Source organism: Mustela erminea, chromosome 8 (genome assembly GCF_009829155.1).
Source record: "Mustela erminea isolate mMusErm1 chromosome 8, mMusErm1.Pri, whole genome shotgun sequence".
NCBI classification, from domain to species: Eukaryota; Metazoa; Chordata; class Mammalia; order Carnivora; family Mustelidae; genus Mustela; species Mustela erminea.
Window position 1 is genome coordinate 71,164,199 of NC_045621.1, and position 17,856 is coordinate 71,182,054.

Here is a 17,856-nt window from a genome sequence, read left to right on the forward strand (position 1 = left end):
CGCAAAACTCGCTGTTATAAATGTGGCCAAGCCCCAGGGCTGAAAACCAAACGTATTTTCCAGTCAGATGCTCCTTCAAATAAGTATATTTCGCCAGAATTCTGTTTTCTGAGCTAGGGAAGCGGGGGAAATCGGAACAAAGACAGTATTTCACTCTGGGCAGGCAGGCAGCTGTTAGAGGTATTTACGGCCTTGCCGCAGTGCGGCCGCGGGGCAGGGCACGCGGGGGCACCGGAAGCTAGGGAGAAGCCACCAAGAACTCGGAATTCCGACTTAAGTCCAATTTAGGGCCACTTTTCCGGAATTGGTGTGAATAGATACCCTCTTTCTAGGAACGAGTCCCTTAGACTTGATGGTTGTGCAGAAAGAAGGTTAAGTTGTGCTTTCTCGACCTACGTAGGGTGGTTTTCCCCTGCCTCGATGAACCAGTCGAGGGAAACCAGTACTAGATGTGAAATTGCTGATCCAGATGACAACCTTGAGAGTGTACATTGGCAACATGGAGATTGGGTGGTTTGGTGGAACAGGGCTTGCAAATCAGAAAGGACGGCTGGGGCTTTTAACACAAGTTTTCCTGGAAAAAAGAAAGAAAGAAAAGAGAAAGTAACGCATCCTCTCTCTCTGAGATGGGGCGTCCAAGCTCCTCCGCAGGTAAGAACGCAAGCAGTGCTAGGCGGCGCAAACCGCATATCAGCGCGCGAGCTGCTCTTGCAGTTCAGTGCCCTAAGCGCAGTTTGGCGTCTGGCGCATGTGCAGTGAAATAGCCCAGCCCGCGGGATCCAGCCAGAAGGCACGGATGGGGGAGGGGGCGAGTGGACCCAGGGCAGGAAGATAGAACCTGATCTCTCCACTCCTCCCTCCCTCCCTCCCTCCTATGCACTACTCATCTTTCCTTTATTCCAGCCTTCAATCTAAATATAGCCAAACATGTTGTCCTTGACTACGTTATTTTCAATCATCTTGACTCACCATCCCATCCAGTTTAGGAGTCTGCAAATACGAGCTAGTGGCCAAAGGGAAGCCAAATCTTTCAAAGAAAGGTGTTAAAAGAAACACACACACGCACACGCACACTTTTAACACCTTAAAAGAAAATTTTTATGCGTGATCCTCAGGAAGTGTACAGATTTTTTTTTTTTCCAGCCTGGTTCTTCTGCTTTAGAAAAAGTCCTTTCCTCCTGGCGTTTGCTCAAACCGCCAAACTTCAGGCCAGTCCTTCAGCCATACCGTTTCCGGATTTTGTTACACCCGTGCAGCCCGTTCGAGGGCTCTGAGGGGTCCAGCGGCTCAGCAGAGATTGGTCAAATAAATAAATAAACGGATAAACTGAAGGGATTTTTCTGCCTGAACTTGCCTAATTAATGGGGGATGCATGATCCTGGGTCGAGAGCCTTGGGGGTGGGGCGGGAGGGGGTGTCTCAGGATCCTCTGGACCTCTGGCCGCCCCAAGGCCGCCCCCAGGGGACACTGAGGGACGGGCTCCCAGGCTCTGGTGCCTGAAGACCACCACCCGCGCGAAGAAGCCTCAGCCTCGGGTTTTCCGGGCAGGCTCAGTCCCCCTGCCCGGCTGTCTGGCACCTTGTCCAGGAGGAGGCGCTGTAGGACAAGCGTCTTGCCCGCTGCGGCGGCGCGGGTGAGGCCCCGGGCGCGGGCGGGGGTGGGGAGGACACGTGACTCTGCTCCCTTCTCCTCTTGGTCGCCTAGTGGCGACCTCTGTGGAGGTCTCGGCCTCTGTGGAGTGTCGGAGGTACTGCGCCCACCCCAGAGGGCTGCTTCCCGGGATGGACAGCTTAGGCCAACCCGAGGCCGCAGAACCTGAAGGCAGATTGCAGGGTGGCGGGCCACCTCACTTCCTCCGTCTTCCCGGAGGTGGCGCGATTTGCGCGCGCTGGGCTCCTAAAAGCAGGACACTAGGGCCGGGCGGTAGGAGGGGACGTGTTTAACCATATCCCCTGGCTGGGCTACTGTTCTTGCCACCTACCCATAACTGCGATCCTTGGTACCCAGAATCAGCAGCCTTGAAAAGCACAACGTCCAGCGCCTCCCGGGGCAGGCGGACGGGCCTCGCCATAACTCTCCAACCACAGGGCCTGGGTTCCAAGGGATTCCCTCTGGGTGTCCTTGAGGCTCTGAGGGGTCGAATCTCATTGACTTTGCAGCCTGAGAACACTGCAGATGCTCAGCAGCTCTTTCCCACACCACCGCCACACACTTTCACCCCCGCGCCCATTTCAGAACTTTGGTGGACTCGATGGGTCGTTTCTTGCACCACTGTGACACCCAACTTCAACAGTCGCCCCTGACCCAACCCCACTGATCTCCCATTGTCTGTTGGCAATGCAGCCTTCTTCTTCTCTCTTTTCCATACTTCAGAGCAATGATTCTTAATAAAGACCTGAGTTCAAATTGTTTATAACTCAGGTTCCTGGCTCAGGCCAGATTTATTAAGTCAGAATATCTGGGACCTGCATTTTGTAAACACTCTCCCCAAAGCAATTAAGAAGCATGCTTACAGTTCGAACTACTGGTCAAGTGTTTCTCCTGCTTCTTCAATGCTCTTTGGCCTCCAGGGGCCAAGCTCCCTTTACCGTGCAGCAGCACCCCCCCCCACCATGGTTCCTGGAGCTCCCTCTCTAATTGTGTTTTTTAATGTCACTACCACATAGGCTGATTAATTAATTGCTCCCATTTAGGGAAGGGGACATTGATTTCTTGCTAACTTGGAGATTTTAAATAGGTGAGTATGTTCTCAGTCCAGATCGCCTTGGTTCAAATCTTTACCACTTACCTGCTATGTAACCTTAGGCAAGTAGGGATAATAACCAGGGGCCTATTTCCTCATTTCAAAAGTAGGAATAAAAGTACCTTCAAGGGCTGTTATGAAGATTTTTTATTTTTTTATTTTCTTTACTTACATAGCAATACTATGTGCCTTGCACTATTCTAACAACCTTACGTATGTTAACTCACTGCTTAAGTACTTGAAACAGTGTTTGGGCACATAACAAGCACTCAGTACATGTTGCTTCTATCCTTCTCTCTTTTTTGCTCAACATCAGGCCTAGACTTTTAGAACTGAAAGAGACCCGGTTCACTCACCCAATTCTTGAACTCTACAGAGGAGAAGACAGACCTTAGGCTTGGTCACACAGGCAGTGACATACCCAGAAGAACTTAGTTCGGGGATGCTTCCTCTTGCTGTAACGGGCCTTGTAGGCCCTGTCCCCTTGGGTCTTAGGTGTGTGGCATCTGCCTATGGGTGTGCTTCAGGGATACCTCTGGAAGGAAAGTGCCCCTAGGCCCTCAGTGGGTAGACTGGCAGACCAAGGAGGCCTTGCACCCATGCAGGCCCATTCGTGACTCCTACCAAAGGCTTTAGGCCTTTCTTGAGAAAGCCACCTCCACCTCCACTTGTCAGTCCCACGCACCAAAGCAAGTATCCCCTTTTTAGCCTCTTGACATCTGGAGCAGGGTAAAAAAGCAAAAGGCCAATGAGCAAGAGCAGAGGATGCCAGAAGTGTCCTACTCCCTCTTAATTTGCTTGTGTTCCAAGATCTAGGCTCCAGCGCTAAGTTGGGCAAGCCCAACTTGCGCCACAGTGATATCAAGATATATCTTGGAGAGGACTTATCCCCTCAATATCCATCAGCCTTTCCAGATTTTTGAGATTCTTTCTTTTTAAAAGAGCTATGTAAATAGTATTTCATGCTACAACCCACAGACTTGTGCAGACCCCTTGCAACCAGGTTCCAACCCCTAGTCCTGGTTTCCATGATTTGTGCTTATAGACTTTTCCTAACAAGGCCTCTGCAGCCCTTAGCCAAGCGACTTCTCTTGGCTTAACCAGGAGTTCACCTGGGGCAGATTTTCTCTCAAAACATATATAGTCTCTTTAGCTTTCAACCATGCCAGATGATGTTTGGCCTATGGCATAGGGGACCACTGCAGCCCCCAGCCATCCCCAACTCCCGTGCCATCTAACCTCCACTCTTGTTTCTCAAAGTACTAAGGTGGCCATCCCAGACCCTACCCTTCTGGAGACCACTGGAGTCTTTTCTAGTCCCAGGCTCCATCATCAAAGGCCCTGTCTCAGGGCCCGTTCATTTGGATCTCATCTCTCACTACTGGAATTTTGCTCTGGGGTCATCTTTTCTTCCCAGAGGACACCAAGCCAGAGCTCCTAAGCACAGACTCCATTGTAGGAGATAGGGTTCAGGGTAGTGGGAAAAGTGTTCCTTTTTCAGTGATAGAGTATAGTGCCAGGAACGTGGGATCATATTTCCCCCCTGCTTGGGACTCTCTGCTCAGCCCCTTCCTGACTCTACCCCCATCCTGTGTTCCCATGTGCCAGGCCTAGATAGTCTTCTTCTACCATCTGTCCCCCACCTGGGAGTTCATTCAAAGTCCCATCCCTACCTGTTCTTGTTATGCAGACACTTAGTTTAAGAGGAAAGTTCATACTACCTCTGGGCAAGAGGCCTCTTAAAAGTCAGTGTCAGACTATTCTTCCCTGAGGCCACATAGCCGTGGCCCTTCCAGTGAACAGAGGGCAGGCCTCATTACATTTGGAGTGTAGCTGATACCTGCAGATGCCCCTTCACTTTCTCCTCCTTCCTGGGAAGCTGCTCTGGCTTCTAGGTTGGTGGAGCCCTACCTCATGGGAGCTTTCTGGGCAGGATTTCCCAGGACTGGCCCTTTCCAGGCAAATGAGGTGAGATAGTCTCAGAGTCCTGCTCTTCCCCAAAATCATTACAGGTTTTTATAGAAGTCTTCAACCTCTGCTTCTACACCTCTTCTTCTGTTACTACCACCACCACTACTGAAACTCTTTGAGAAAACTCCAACAAATTGGCCCAAGTTAGTATGCTGTTCTCCCTGATACTCAGCTTTCTTATTAGACCAAATTTGTTCTTTCTTATTCCCACTCGCTCATTCATTCACAGAAGCTCAGGACACTGGGGGCTTAGAGGCAAGGGAAGACTGTAGGAAGGTGGACACTCTCTCCTTAATCATGTTGCCTGACTGCCCTAAGATTAGAAAATAATTGAAGATGTCTGCCTCAGAGTCTTCCTTTCCTTTTTCCTCTGCATGGCTAGTTACTTTCCTGTTATTATCTCGAAATACAGAATAGGCTGTGTCATTTTATTCTTCTTGTGTGAGCCACAGCGAAGCCTGCAAGCAAGCCCAGTCATCGTCCTTCATTGCCACTCATTCAAAATATATCCACCGAGCCCAGATCAGGCACTCGGCATTGTTTCGAACAACCACCTCCCCAGCCTGGTCTCCTCCTTGTACCCCACCCTCCATGAAAAGCTCACACATTGCCTAGAAAGTCACACATCCTTTGATTAATTCTGTTTTATTAACTTAAGGAAAAATAAAGAATCTTTAATCTTTTCTCAATCTCTCAAATTCTAATTATTACTATTTTTTTACAGTGGATCAGCTGGGATTAATTTTGAAGCTGCTCACCTAGTCCTAACAGAATCAGAAATCATTTTTTAAAGGGATGACCTTTACTCGTGTTTTAAAAACGAATGCTACCAACTGTAAAAGAAAAAGGTCCTCCTAAGAGGCTAATGGGGGAGGGGAGAAGAAATAAATGCCATGGAGTGTGAGCCAACAGCTCCCCGCCTTCAGCTGATGGAAGTTTAGAAATACACAGGGCTTAGAAATACACAGAGAATGGGTGGAAGTTAGAATGCAAAGAGATCTTTGTAGAGAGAGATCTCTTTCATAGGCTTGGTGGAACTTGCTGATGAGAACTCTTGCAACTGAATTTGATTTAGAAATCATGTATGTGTGTGTGTGCTCTACAAACCTACACATAACCCCCATTCTTTTCATCAGAATCGTCAAAATCATACATGTCTTCACACTGATTGGTAGAAACTCTGGCGGGCTATGGAAGGGTGCTGTGGGTCAATTCTCTTTTGATTTACCCCGCTTGTTGGGAGCTGGGGACATCGCTTCAACCCCCCCTCTCGCCCAGCATAGAATGTCCCATTCTCCCCAACTGAGCTCGCTTGGGCCCAAGCTCCATTTCTGGGCTTTCTCAGCAGGAGAGCGCACTCCTTCCTTGTCTCTTAGGCTAAACCTCTAGTGGGAGTGGGAGTGGCAGTGTGGGGCTGTAGCATTTCACTCAGGTTTGAGCGCGGGACCATGAGCCCCTAGCCAAGTGGGAGCAGGGACATCTGACTTCCTGGGCTTGGGTTCCTTTAGAACCTCATTTGCTTCCTCACACCCTGTCCCCTTCACACCAGGGCTGTTTTATTGTTTTATAACCTTCTTTTAGAGCTTCAGTTGCCAAAGATCCCGATGGGGCTCTTCTCCAGTTTCTCACTTTACCAAGCCCCAAGTCTTGCTGTTTTAAGCAGTTTGGTCACTTGCAAAGGCTCCCCTTTCAGAGCTAAGCAAATTATAGAAACCTCTAGGCATGTAGCTACCTTCACCTTTCTCACTGAGCCCATCCACAACAATACAGAGCCAAGTGTTAACTCCAACTGCTGCCCCCCACCCCAAGCCCACCCAGCCTCTCTCTAACCACCCTATTTTCTGTTGAAGTTTGAACAAAATCTCAAACAATTCCTGGTATAAGGGAGTCAGAAGTAGCCTTTGATTTTCCTCTTTATTTATTTACCATATCTAGAGCCAGAAAATGATTGAAAGAAAGCAGTTGAAGGTACTCACAGTGAATGCAGCCAAAGAATCATAAGACATGCCCACCAACCAGTCTTTTCGAAATAGCACTACCTCCCAACTTAAACAGACTTGTCTGAAAAGATGCTATTTGAAAAGCCCAGGGTATTGATATGAATATGACCCCCCTTGCATCCTGAATATTTGGAACTATTTAAATGTGAGAGAACAGTTGCAGTGAACCTTTATTTAGTGAATAAAAGTTTAAAGCCGAAGGTTATTTATGGTTGTGCAGAGATGAGACCTGAGTGGCTATTTACGAGCACGTGATTCCAATAAACTTTGTTTTATGGCTTGAGAGTTGACAAGCCAAAATATAATTCCCACCATAAATTAGGTTAAGAGCATACAAGTGCAGATGCTTGGTTGTTGGAACAGCGATAGGGAAGTGAGAGGCTCCAGCTAGCGCCAGGCTCAGAAGGAGACAGTGCTACTCCCAGTTCCCCTGCCCACTAGGAGAGAAAACCAGTAAGTCCCTTATTACTTTTTCCAGGACAGCTCCAGGGGTGGGGGATTTCTCTGCCTTGTCGTTCCTTCCTGGGGTGAGCAGAAGTCCCAGAGAAGTGAATTTTCATTTTAGCCTAAACTGAAATTAACAAATGGAGTGGGAATCTTGGGATCCTCGCCTCCCTTCTGCACTTAGAAAGTTAGGAACTGAGGGCTCCTACCTCACAAAAGGGAACTTACTGTCTCTCTCCACCTTCCAGTGGAGCATCTGTCTCAGACGTGGAATTAAACAGTGGTCGTCTAGGTGGAGAGAGAGGGGGGGCGGAGAGAAAGGATGAGGATGGAGAGGGCTTTGCTTCTGAGATTTCTCAGGGAAGGCTGCCATCCTAGAATAGAAGAAAACTTAAAGCTGGACACCAGCCCCTGTGAGGAGCACCGCTTTGTAAGATTGCTTTGTGGGCTCTCCAGTAGCAATGCTGACAAAATGCTGCCACATCCATGGAGCTGCAGGACCAATCTAAAGCATTGCTATTTACCTTCCAACCCATCGATTTTCCTCCTCCTTTGGTTATCATTTAGGTCCTCATTTCCCTTGGAAATTGCTCTTTGTTTTGAATTGGAGCTGAAGTGGGAAGGAAAGTCCTAGTCATGCCTGGTCCTTCTTTGGAAAGGGGAGAAGCCAGGTTTTGGGGGCGCTAGTTGGGGCTGGGGAATTTGAAACCCACCCGAAACTGGGAAATGGGGTTGAATTGCGCCAGAGCGACCCAGACCGGGACCTGGGGCAGGGGACAGATGCAGCGGCTGTCCCCTCCCCGGTGAACTTGCGCCCACCCGGCTGATTGTGCAGAAGGGAACACACAAAGGCCCATTTTCTCCTCGCTTCCCGTTTTCCCACTGGGGAAACCCTGTTACAGGCAGCCTGAGTCGGGCCAAGCAACCAGTAAGGTTTTGCCCAAGGGTGCATGGAACGGGGGAGGTGATGGGGGCCAATACTCTCCTACTCCCTGGGTCTGCCCTTGAGGACTGCGGTCTCCGGCTCCGCGGAGATCTTGGCGCAATTCCTGGGGGCGGCACCCGAAGCGGGGAGGTCTGGGTATTGGTGGGGTGTCTGGGCCTTGTCATTTTTCCGTGTATCTTCTGTCTCTGCTTTATTATCCTGTGGAATTTAAGTGACCCCCGTTTTCATTGCAACAGGTTCGAGACCATGCGAGACTGCCGCCGTAAGTACCTTCCCGTTTCTTCCGAATTGCGAAGAGGCGGTATTGAGAACTGGGGAGGTGTTGGCGGAAGGGCCGGCCCACAGGACTGGGCGGGTGGGAGAGGGGCCCTGGCTGCCCAGGCCTGGCGGTGCGAGGGAAGCTCTCTTCGGGTGTGGAGGCTCGAAGTTGTGCTCCTGGATAGATTTTTCTGGGGCCTAGTTCACAGTCACCCAACCAAGAGAACACACCGCAGGCTCTCACCCTGGTCTCCTTGGGCCTCCCCAGGCCTCCCTAGCTCGCACAGGTGCAGCCCCGCTGCTGCCTCCGCTTCTATGAAGAGCTTGCAGCTAATTAGCAGCCCGCCCTATTTACAAGTTTCGGCGAGCATCGCTTTCTGCTCGAACCAGCCTGCCAAACGCCAAAGGATCGCGGTTCCCCTCCGCTGCCCAGCCTGGCCCAACTTCTCTTCTCTCGTTTTTTTTAATAAAAAAGAAGAAAGAAAAACGTCACCCTCTACGGCTGCGGGTGTGGGGAGTTGGTCCGCTTTCGTGAAGGGCTGCGCGAATTCTGAGCTTTAAGTGGAAATCCCTCCTCACCCCCCCCCACACACACACCCTAAGCCCCAGCCCCAGAGGTTTGGGGTCTGGGCTGGGGACACGGGCTGAGCGAGGAGGGAGTGATGCAACCCTTCTGGTTCACCTCTGGTCCTCTTAGCCTGCAGTTCCAGAATTTTCAAGGCAGAGCCACTGGTGTTGCAGGCAAACGTCCTGTTGTTGGTGGTGGTGGTAGGGCTGCAGTGGGGGGCAGAGATGCTTGGAGTCCTGAACTCAGAAGTTTGGATCTTTCTGAGTTGCACGTGCCCCGAAGACAGGTAGATTTCTGAGGAGGCCTGTGAAATCTCCAGGAAGACTATCTCATTAAGATGATGGTAGTGGCAGGAGAATGAAGGAAGAAAACAGTGACCTCCTCCCTCACTGCAAAATGGAGATTATTTTATTTTAATGGAAGATAGAATGTAGGAGGGCGGTGGAAGCCAGACACCCTTCCTCTCTGCTGAGACACCTTTTCTCCAGGGTGGAAGAAGCCAGGGCTTGGCTCTGGGCCAGGTTTCTTTGCTCTCCAGGGTGGGCAGCCTAGTTGACTTCCTGGAGGCTGTGTTTCTCCCCAGAAGTGGAGAGTTTGCCCAGTTCATACTTCCCCTCTAGTGCTCAGGCTGGCCCAAATAAAACCAGCTCTGGGCTCCAGGCTGGAAAATCTGGTGTCCCCAGGACACCCTGGTTTTGCCCCCTTCCTGCGGCTGCCCCTGCTCTGGGTGCTTATCTCTGCCAGTGCTCCTTGCTTGCAAACCCACATTCGGCGCCCTGTAGCTGCACAAAAAGCCCGAGAGATCAAAAGCATTTGTATGGGCAGTTGAGCGGGAGGTGAATATTTAACGCTTTTGTTCATCAATAACTCGTTGGCTTTGACCTGTCTGAGCAAGTGGAGCAATAAGGTGAAATGCAGGTCACAGCGTCTAACAAATATGAAAATGTGTACCCCCACCCGGTCCCCACCCAGCCCAGCAGGATCCCCCAATTTGTCTGGATAAAGCCTAGGCCCAGTGTCCCCAGGCAGGTGGGTGTGTTGGGAGTGCTTGGCATTAGGGGAGGTTGGGGGGGATCTCCCCCAACAAGGGCATTTGATGTAGGGCAGCCTCAGACTCTCCTTAGATTTGGCACCCAGGAAGTCCCTATAAAATAGCTAAAGCCCTGGAACCAAAGGATGGGGGTGGGGAGTGTCCAAAGTGCAGACTAGAAGCAGGGACCAATTTTGCCAGGCTTTTGGGGGGCGGGGGGAGGCGCAGAGGAGAGTTTCCCTGCTCTACCACACAAGATTCAGGCTGAGGCTGAAACTTATTTTTGAATCATAAGGGAGAAAATCAAAACAATCAAAAAAAAAATTTTTAACACCTCTGGCCTACGGTCAGAGATCCAAAAACCCCCTCTTGAGCCCAGGCATCCTTCTGCCCCTGAAATCCAGCGGGGCCCTGAGTGTGTCTGTGTTCTTCGTGCCCCAAACGGAGGGGTGAGCCCTAGACGGCGCGGAGGCGCTGGGGCGGGTGCAATTCATGAACTTTTGTACTCTTGTGTGCTGCTGTCGGCAAAGCAAAAATAATGAAACTTTGTGATATGTTTGTAAATGATTTCGAATGACCCCTCGCCCTGCCCTTCACCATTAGCACGCCGACCCTAGCCCAGGGCAGCTGGGTGCCTGCAAGCAGTGCCTGCCGCGGGGTCCGCAGCAGCAGCAGCAGCAGCAGCAGGACCAAGAGGCCCGCCCCGCACAGGGCCCAGGAAGGTAAACGTGAGACTTCTGTGAGAACTAGCTTTGTCAGCCAACCTGGCTTGCCTCCGCGTTGGGAAAAAGAATGGGTGGAGGATATTCCCCTCTTGCATCTTTTCTTCTGCCACTGAGGACATTTGCTCCTTTCAGGAAAATACCACTTGATAAGGGGAGGGGGTGTTATTTGGATCTGGAGCGGGGGGTGATAAAGCCGCCATTTCTGGGATGGATTATTTCTTTCTTCTTTTCTTTTTTCTTTTCTTTTCTTTCCTTTCCTTTCCTTTCCTTTCCTTTCCTTCTTCCTTAAGATGACTGTCCCGTCTCCTTGGCTGCTTGGTCCCTCTGGCCCTGGTACGGAGGATGGGGAACTCGTTGCTGCAAATTTTCACCAAGCTCTTCAAGCTACCTGAACCCTCTCTGAAAGTGCGAGTGGCTGCATCGGGCCCGTGATGGCTCTGAGGAAGAGGCCGGGGCTGGCAGCAGTCGGGGTACCCACTCTGGCCGGAACCCGGAGCTAGTAACGTTGTCTATATATACCCTGTAGAACCGAATTTGTGTGGTATCCACATAGTCACAGATTCGATTCTAGGGGAATATATGGTCGATGCAAAAACTTCATGTTTCTCCGAAATGGCCATAGTCGGAAGCGGAGGCCAGAGGCAGTGGGCGCGGGTCAGTTTTCTTTCTGTTTTATTACCTTAGACTCCAGGAGGATGGGCTGAGCCTGGTGACATAATGGAGTCTGCCTGGAGAAGCCCCTCCGAGGCTCCTGTGTAATCCTTTAATTGGTTGCATGAATGCAGGGCCAAAGGGGTAGGTTTTGGGGGATTGGGGAGCAAGGTGGAAGGCCAGGTAGCCCCAGCCCCAGCTCTGCCCTGAGGGAGTATGAGGTGAGGTCAGAGGGTGCTCAGTGAGGGGGACTCACTGGTCAGGGACTGCCATGTGGGAAAAAGCCAGTTGGGAAGAAGGAGTGCAGGGTCCTTTGGAGACCATCTGGGTGAGGTGAGGGTGCCATCCGCGGCTTCCAAGCCCACCCCTCAGCTGCAGCAGCTGGGGGGGCTGTGGGTGGCAGTCTTCCCATACCTGCGAGAGGGGCTTTGGCCAGAAACGCTCCAGCCTAGGCACTCACAGAAAGCTTGGCAGTTACTCATTGCCTGATTCGATTCAGGCCAGCCAGCTTGTTGTAACTTTTGGGTGACCCTGACGAAGACAAAGCCAGGACTCGGCCTTTGTATGGCAGAGTCCCTGTTCCCGCGGGCGGGAGCCCTGCCTGCCTGGGGTACTCTGCCTAAGTCCAGGGCTGCCTCACCCACCCTCCTGGTGGTATTCTGCAGCCTGACAAATTTGGGCTTTCATCCCCCTCCTTCAACTGTACCCATTTTGGGGGGCTGTTTTCAGGCGGGTGGCGGCAGTGGAGAGGGCACTCCAGGTTAACAAAGTCAGTGGCAGACAAAAGCTGGGATTACCTGCCAGGAAGGAGGGTGCTGGGGACTCTAGAACTACATTAACATCTGGTGGGGGCCTTCGAATGTGCCATGGCGAGTCACTTGATTACACGTATGTTATTTAGTTAAATTTGTGAAAATTATGAGATGCTCACCAACCCGGTGATAAACTCGCTCCCTCGCTATTGGCTGGCCTGGTCACATGGCCGCCAACTTTATTCAGTTGACAGCAAGTAGGAGGGCCCTATGGAAGGAGAAAAAAAGACAACACGAGAAAAATTAGTATTTTCTACCTTCTGAAATTAATGGCCATGAGTTCGTATATGGTGAACTCCAAGTATGTGGACCCCAAGTTCCCTCCGTGCGAGGAGTATTTGCAGGGCGGCTACCTAGGCGAGCAGGGCGCCGACTACTACGGCGGTGGCGTGCAGGGTGCAGACTTCCAGCCCCCGGGGCTCTACCCACGGCCCGACTTCGGTGAGCAGACCTTCGGCGGCGGCGGTCCTGGGCCCGGTTCTGCGCTGCCCCCACGGGGTCACGGGCAAGAAGCCAGTGGCCCCGGCGGCCACTACGGAGCCCCAGGAGAGCCGTGCCCCGCTCCCCCCGCGCCCCCGCCCGCGCCCCTGCCCAGCGCCCGGGCCTGCAGCCAGCCGGGCGGCCTCAAGCAGCCGCCCCCCGGGACGGCCCTCAAGCAGCCCGCCGTGGTCTACCCGTGGATGAAGAAGGTGCACGTGAATTCGGGTAAGGCAAGGCCCAGCGACCTCTCAGTCCCCACCCCGGCCTGGAGGCCTGGGCCCCTGGGAGGGGGTGCGAGTGGGTGGGGGCGTGCGGGGCTTCAATGGGCGCTGCAATTACTCTCTCCATAAATTTTTATAGCTGAGGGAGCAGGCCGGGACCATGTGGCTGGCTGCTTGGCTGTGGGCGAAAAAGGGGGTGGAGATGGGGGTGGGGTGGGGGAGGACTCCATTTTCAGAGCGAGGGAACCTGGTAGAGGAGAGGGGGATCGCCAAATGCTTGGGAATTCTGGAGCTCGCGGCTCGGGCCGGGGAGATGGGAGCACATTTGGGGATCCCCTCCCGGGATGGGTGGGAGGGTGGGTGGGAGTGAGCGTGCGTGTGTGTGCGCGCGGGGCAGGGAGGACGCGAGGGCGGGAGGGAGGAAGGGAGCGGGCTGGGGAGTGTGCGGGGAGGGCCGCGGGGCCTCGGGGCGCGCCAGGAAGTGAGCGGCAGTGGCAAGGGGCCTAACGAGTGGCTGGGCGCTGACCTGACCGTGCTGTCTGTTTTGTCTCGCAGTGAACCCCAACTACACTGGCGGGGAGCCCAAGCGGTCCCGGACGGCCTACACCAGGCAGCAAGTCCTAGAACTGGAAAAGGAATTTCATTTTAACAGGTATCTGACGCGGCGCCGTCGGATTGAAATTGCTCACACCCTGTGTCTGTCCGAGCGCCAGATCAAGATCTGGTTCCAGAACCGGAGGATGAAGTGGAAAAAAGACCACAAGCTGCCCAACACCAAAGGCAGGTCCTCGTCCTCCTCCTCCTCTTCCTCCTCCTGCTCCTCCTCAGCTGCTCCGGGCCAGCATTTGCAGCCGCTGGCCAAGGACCACCACACGGATCTGACGACCTTATAGAAGTGGGGAACCTGGGCCCATTCCTCCCTGCGCTCCCGGCTGAGCCGAAGCTGCGGGGGCAGGCCGGGCTTGCTGTCACCTCCCTGGGCTTTAAGGTACTGTAGGGTGGACCTGGGACTCGCAGGCCGCCCTCGGACTAGGTTAGCATCCTGCCCGAGGGCAGCCCCCTCCCTGGAGCGGAATGGGGGTGGGAGGGGGGCGGGATTCTCTAAGTACATTATCATATGGCAGGAGCTACTGAGAACATAAACCTTGGCGAGTTATTAAACTTATGAAAATCTCTGCTGTTGGATTTTGAATTTGCAAATGAAGGTGAGATACTTTATCCCAGCGTGAAGTTGAACATCCTCCCCCACCCCACCCCTCCAGGGATCTTTGTGGTTTAATAACGTGGGGGAGTTGAGGCAGGAGCTTGACCCCCCCTCCCACCCTGCTCTAGGTGCTTTCAGTGGAAACAGGAGAGGTGGGCCAGGATTTTTGAACTTTCTGTTGGTTATCTGTATAATTTCCAGTGTGAAAAAAAAGTATTTTGCTCCCAGTGGCCCCATGCCCAAAGAAATGAGTCTAAGAAGAAAGTGGAAACGGGTTATTTTATGTTTAGATTATATTTGCTTAAATATTTATTTGTTGTGGGATGAATGGGGAACAGAAATAACTGACATCTTAATGCCAAAAATCTTAAGAAGGTGAAAGGGGCTGAGTTTCAGGGAGAAGAATCAGAGATGTGTGGACTAACTTCTGGCTGTAAGCATTATTTTGAACTCCACCCCCTCCCCACTCCCCGGAAATGTGTGTAGGGGGCCCTTAACCCTTTTAGAGGGAAGGAAAGGGTCCACTCAAAGTTGAGTTCTTGAAAATATATTTCCACATGTGCTTTTTTCAGCACTGCGCTTACAACTAGTTCTGGGTGATTAAAGAAAAGGGGAAAGAAAGAAACAAATGGTCCAACATTTTCCTTCTGGGGAAAGAAAACAAATCCTCTATGTTCTGGGTCATTAGATAATGACCGAATTTTCTGTTCCAACTGGATTCCAAATGCTGGATTCCAAATAACCCATATAGCAGTTTTTTAAAATAGGAATTGGTGTATGGCCTATATGGGAGAGGGGGTATGTAGTGGGGAGGAAATGGGAAAGTAGGGGAAATCTTGCTTTAAAAAAGAGACAGAAAACTAATTGAATCTAGAAGTCCACAAAAGTTGGTCTTAGGGGTATTTTTTTTTCCTGAAGTTTTTATTTTTTAAACAAATGTAAGGAAGTTTTTCCTCAACATATTAATTAGAAGCAGAAATTGTCAAAGTATAAAAGTTTCAGGCCCTCTTCCTTGCCTTAAAGAATAGTGGTTTAAGAACAATCACTCTCAAACAACAGGAGTGATGTTCTTCAGTCATTTTTCTTATGCCTTGCCTGAGAAGGGTTCAAAGCTCATTTTTCTAAAATGCTGACCCTTAAGGATAAGGGGGAAAGAGTCAAAGGTAACGGCCAGAGTTCATATACTCAAATGAAACAAGACTTTGGAAGTTTAAACCCCAAAGCCTCAGGCTCCAAAAAGAAACCCTTTGGTTGTAGCTACGGAAAAGTGGCAAAAGGGGCTGGGGGGAGAAGGATGAGCTTGAAAGAGAGATTCAAACCTGGAGCTATTTTTTTCAGTCCTTCAAATGCTTCAGAGGGTTCCGAGATAATTTTTTAAAAATATATTTAGGTGGAGGGAGAAAAAAAAAGACTTTTTCTGCACGCATGTTCTTTGGTGTCTCCTGAGAACTGAGAGCAGGTATTCACTGAGTCCCTAGGCTGAAATTCCACTTCTCTAAAGTATCTTCCAAGCCTTGGTCTTTTGTATTAGACCCTGGGGACAGCTCTTTGTTCCTCCTTGGGGTGAGCCTGGCTCTCAGACTTGCACATGGCAATACTTGAATATCGCCACGTCGGGATATTAAAGATGGATATTCCTGCATTATTCGCATCATTGTTTCTATGACAAAAAGCAAAGAGTTCATACATAGTCAAGACGTCTTTTTTCTGACGCCCTCACGTTGAGAAGCTGAAAAGGTATTTTACTGAAGTTCGGCTAAATTACAGAATCAGGTTCATCCAGAGGACAAATTTTCTATTCGATTAGCTGTATTTCAGCCGGGAGGACTGACCTCTAAACCCTTAACCTTTTGGACTCTAACTACCCTTCTCTTCTTTTTTTCTCCCTCTAACATGGAGAGCAGTCTTTGGATGTAGCATTTGAAAAGAGCCGCTATGGTTAGGCAAGTTGGAAAGTTGCTAAGATTCTTTCCTAAAGCCCAAATCTGTGAATATATTGAACCTTCTCCTTGGGAGGGGGAAAAAGAATATATTTTCACAACACCAAACAACATATATATTATAAAGATTATTATATAGATTTCCCCCTTCCCAGAAGTTCAGGTTATTCACTCCAGCTTTAGACCAAATGCCAAAACTGCATAGCTGCCCTCACTCATACCCCACAGGAAAGCCAAGAGGCATGTTTTGATGAAGAAAACCCAAGCTTCTTCTCAAATGTAGCCCCACTACTTTGAAAAGTAACTTAGTCAGAGAAACAACTTCTTTGTTTATAAGTCTCAGTTCTCCTCAGTTTCCAGGGATTGTCTTTTGAAATGTTAATGGAGCCTGGATGGCCCAGGGGGCAGCCCTCAACCCTGTGGTCCCAATTGGACCCCAGCGTCCATTTGGGCCCACAGGAGTGGGGCAGGGAAGAAGCAGTGCCTCCCCTGCAACCACCACCACCCAGGGCAGGGAAGGAAATGAGTTTCCATCTGGGAACATACTCTGGAGAAACCTAGATGTGGAAAGGCGCAGTGCCCATTTGCTTTTATTTGTTTCCAGTTTGTTCCCCCAAATATGAGCCAGAAGTGTTTGTTTTGGTTTTTTTTTTTTTTTTTTAAACTGTGTTGGGGTCGTGACTGGGGAGGAGTGAAGTGTTTACTGAGGACATTGCTCCTCAGACTCCCATCTCACTTTGTCCATTGCAGCCTTTTGTTGGGAGATGACATTGTCAGTCAGCCCCATGGTGTCTGTTCACACAAGATGCTTTTTTAATAGAATTGACCACTGTTCTGCTGCCACTGATTAAAGTATTATTTATACTAATTGTTGCCTGTAGTTTTGATGTAATTCATTGATCTATATTTGAAATAATAAAAGGTGTAGCGAAACTTCCATCCTGTTTGGTGCCTCCACAGAAGCATTCTTCATTAAGTCTTCTAAAAGCTAACATTCGATATTAACAATTTATTTTATTATTTTCTGCATTGTGCCTGACATGTGAAGGTTAAACTGTGTAAGGTTAGCAAATTTGTCATTGACCTCTCCCCTACAAGTATACACTCCCATTTGGCCACCATATTTTGTGGGCGTTGAGAAGCCTAAGCTTGGATTCAGGCTGCAGGGCATTATTTATTTATTTATTTATTTAGGAAAATAAGTAACTTCCTAGGCTAAAAAGAGGCTCCAAGTTGGCTCTCTGTGTGGCCCGGGTTAGCCCTAGACCCCTTCAGACTCTCTTTGTTTTGTGGTGGGAGAGAGACTTCCCTGCACGCGCCCCCTTCCCCCAACTCTGGAAGAGTGCTGGGTTCTGGGCCAAGCTGGGACTGGCCAGTGGCTACTGGGACCAGATCCCTCTGGCCTCCAGTCTTGGACGCCTACTTTTCCTGTGCTGTTCAGCCCCACTGGGGCCTCCTGCACCTGCCCCTCCTTCCTCTGGAGCCCCCTCCGCCCTTGAGACGACAATAAACACTCCCCACTATAAAAAGTGGCGTGCGCTATTTTTTTTTTTCCTCCCGCGAGGGCTTTCTCTGGTCTTTGCCTGGCCTTGAAGAGTGGGCCAAGACAGGAGTCCCAAAATAGCTGGGGAGGGGGGGCTTGCTCGCGACAGGAAATGAGCAGGATGCATAAAATCAGACATGTGTCCTTAATATATGGAAGGGCTCGCCTCAGACGCGTGGACATGTGTATTTATAAGTGTGCAGACAGAAGTTTAAATATTCAGACACATTTTATGATTGTCCTCTGCCCGTCTTCTGGTTAATGGCTCCTCCTGTGCCCACCAATACATCAATACCGTGGTGTGTATTGAATCACGGGCA

General features: G+C 50.5%; 1 protein-coding gene across 1 annotated transcript; it reads left to right on the forward strand.

The window, feature by feature from the left end:
• Positions 1-11,279: 11,279 nt before the first annotated feature.
• Positions 11,280-16,930, forward strand: HOXD4 (homeobox D4). The gene is made up of 2 exons (XM_032356022.1): positions 11,280-12,853; positions 13,405-16,930. Exons 1-2 carry the CDS (start codon positions 12,418-12,420, stop codon positions 13,740-13,742), a joined length of 774 nt encoding a protein of 257 aa, XP_032211913.1. The 5' UTR covers positions 11,280-12,417; the 3' UTR covers positions 13,743-16,930.
• Positions 16,931-17,856: the final 926 nt, after the last annotated feature.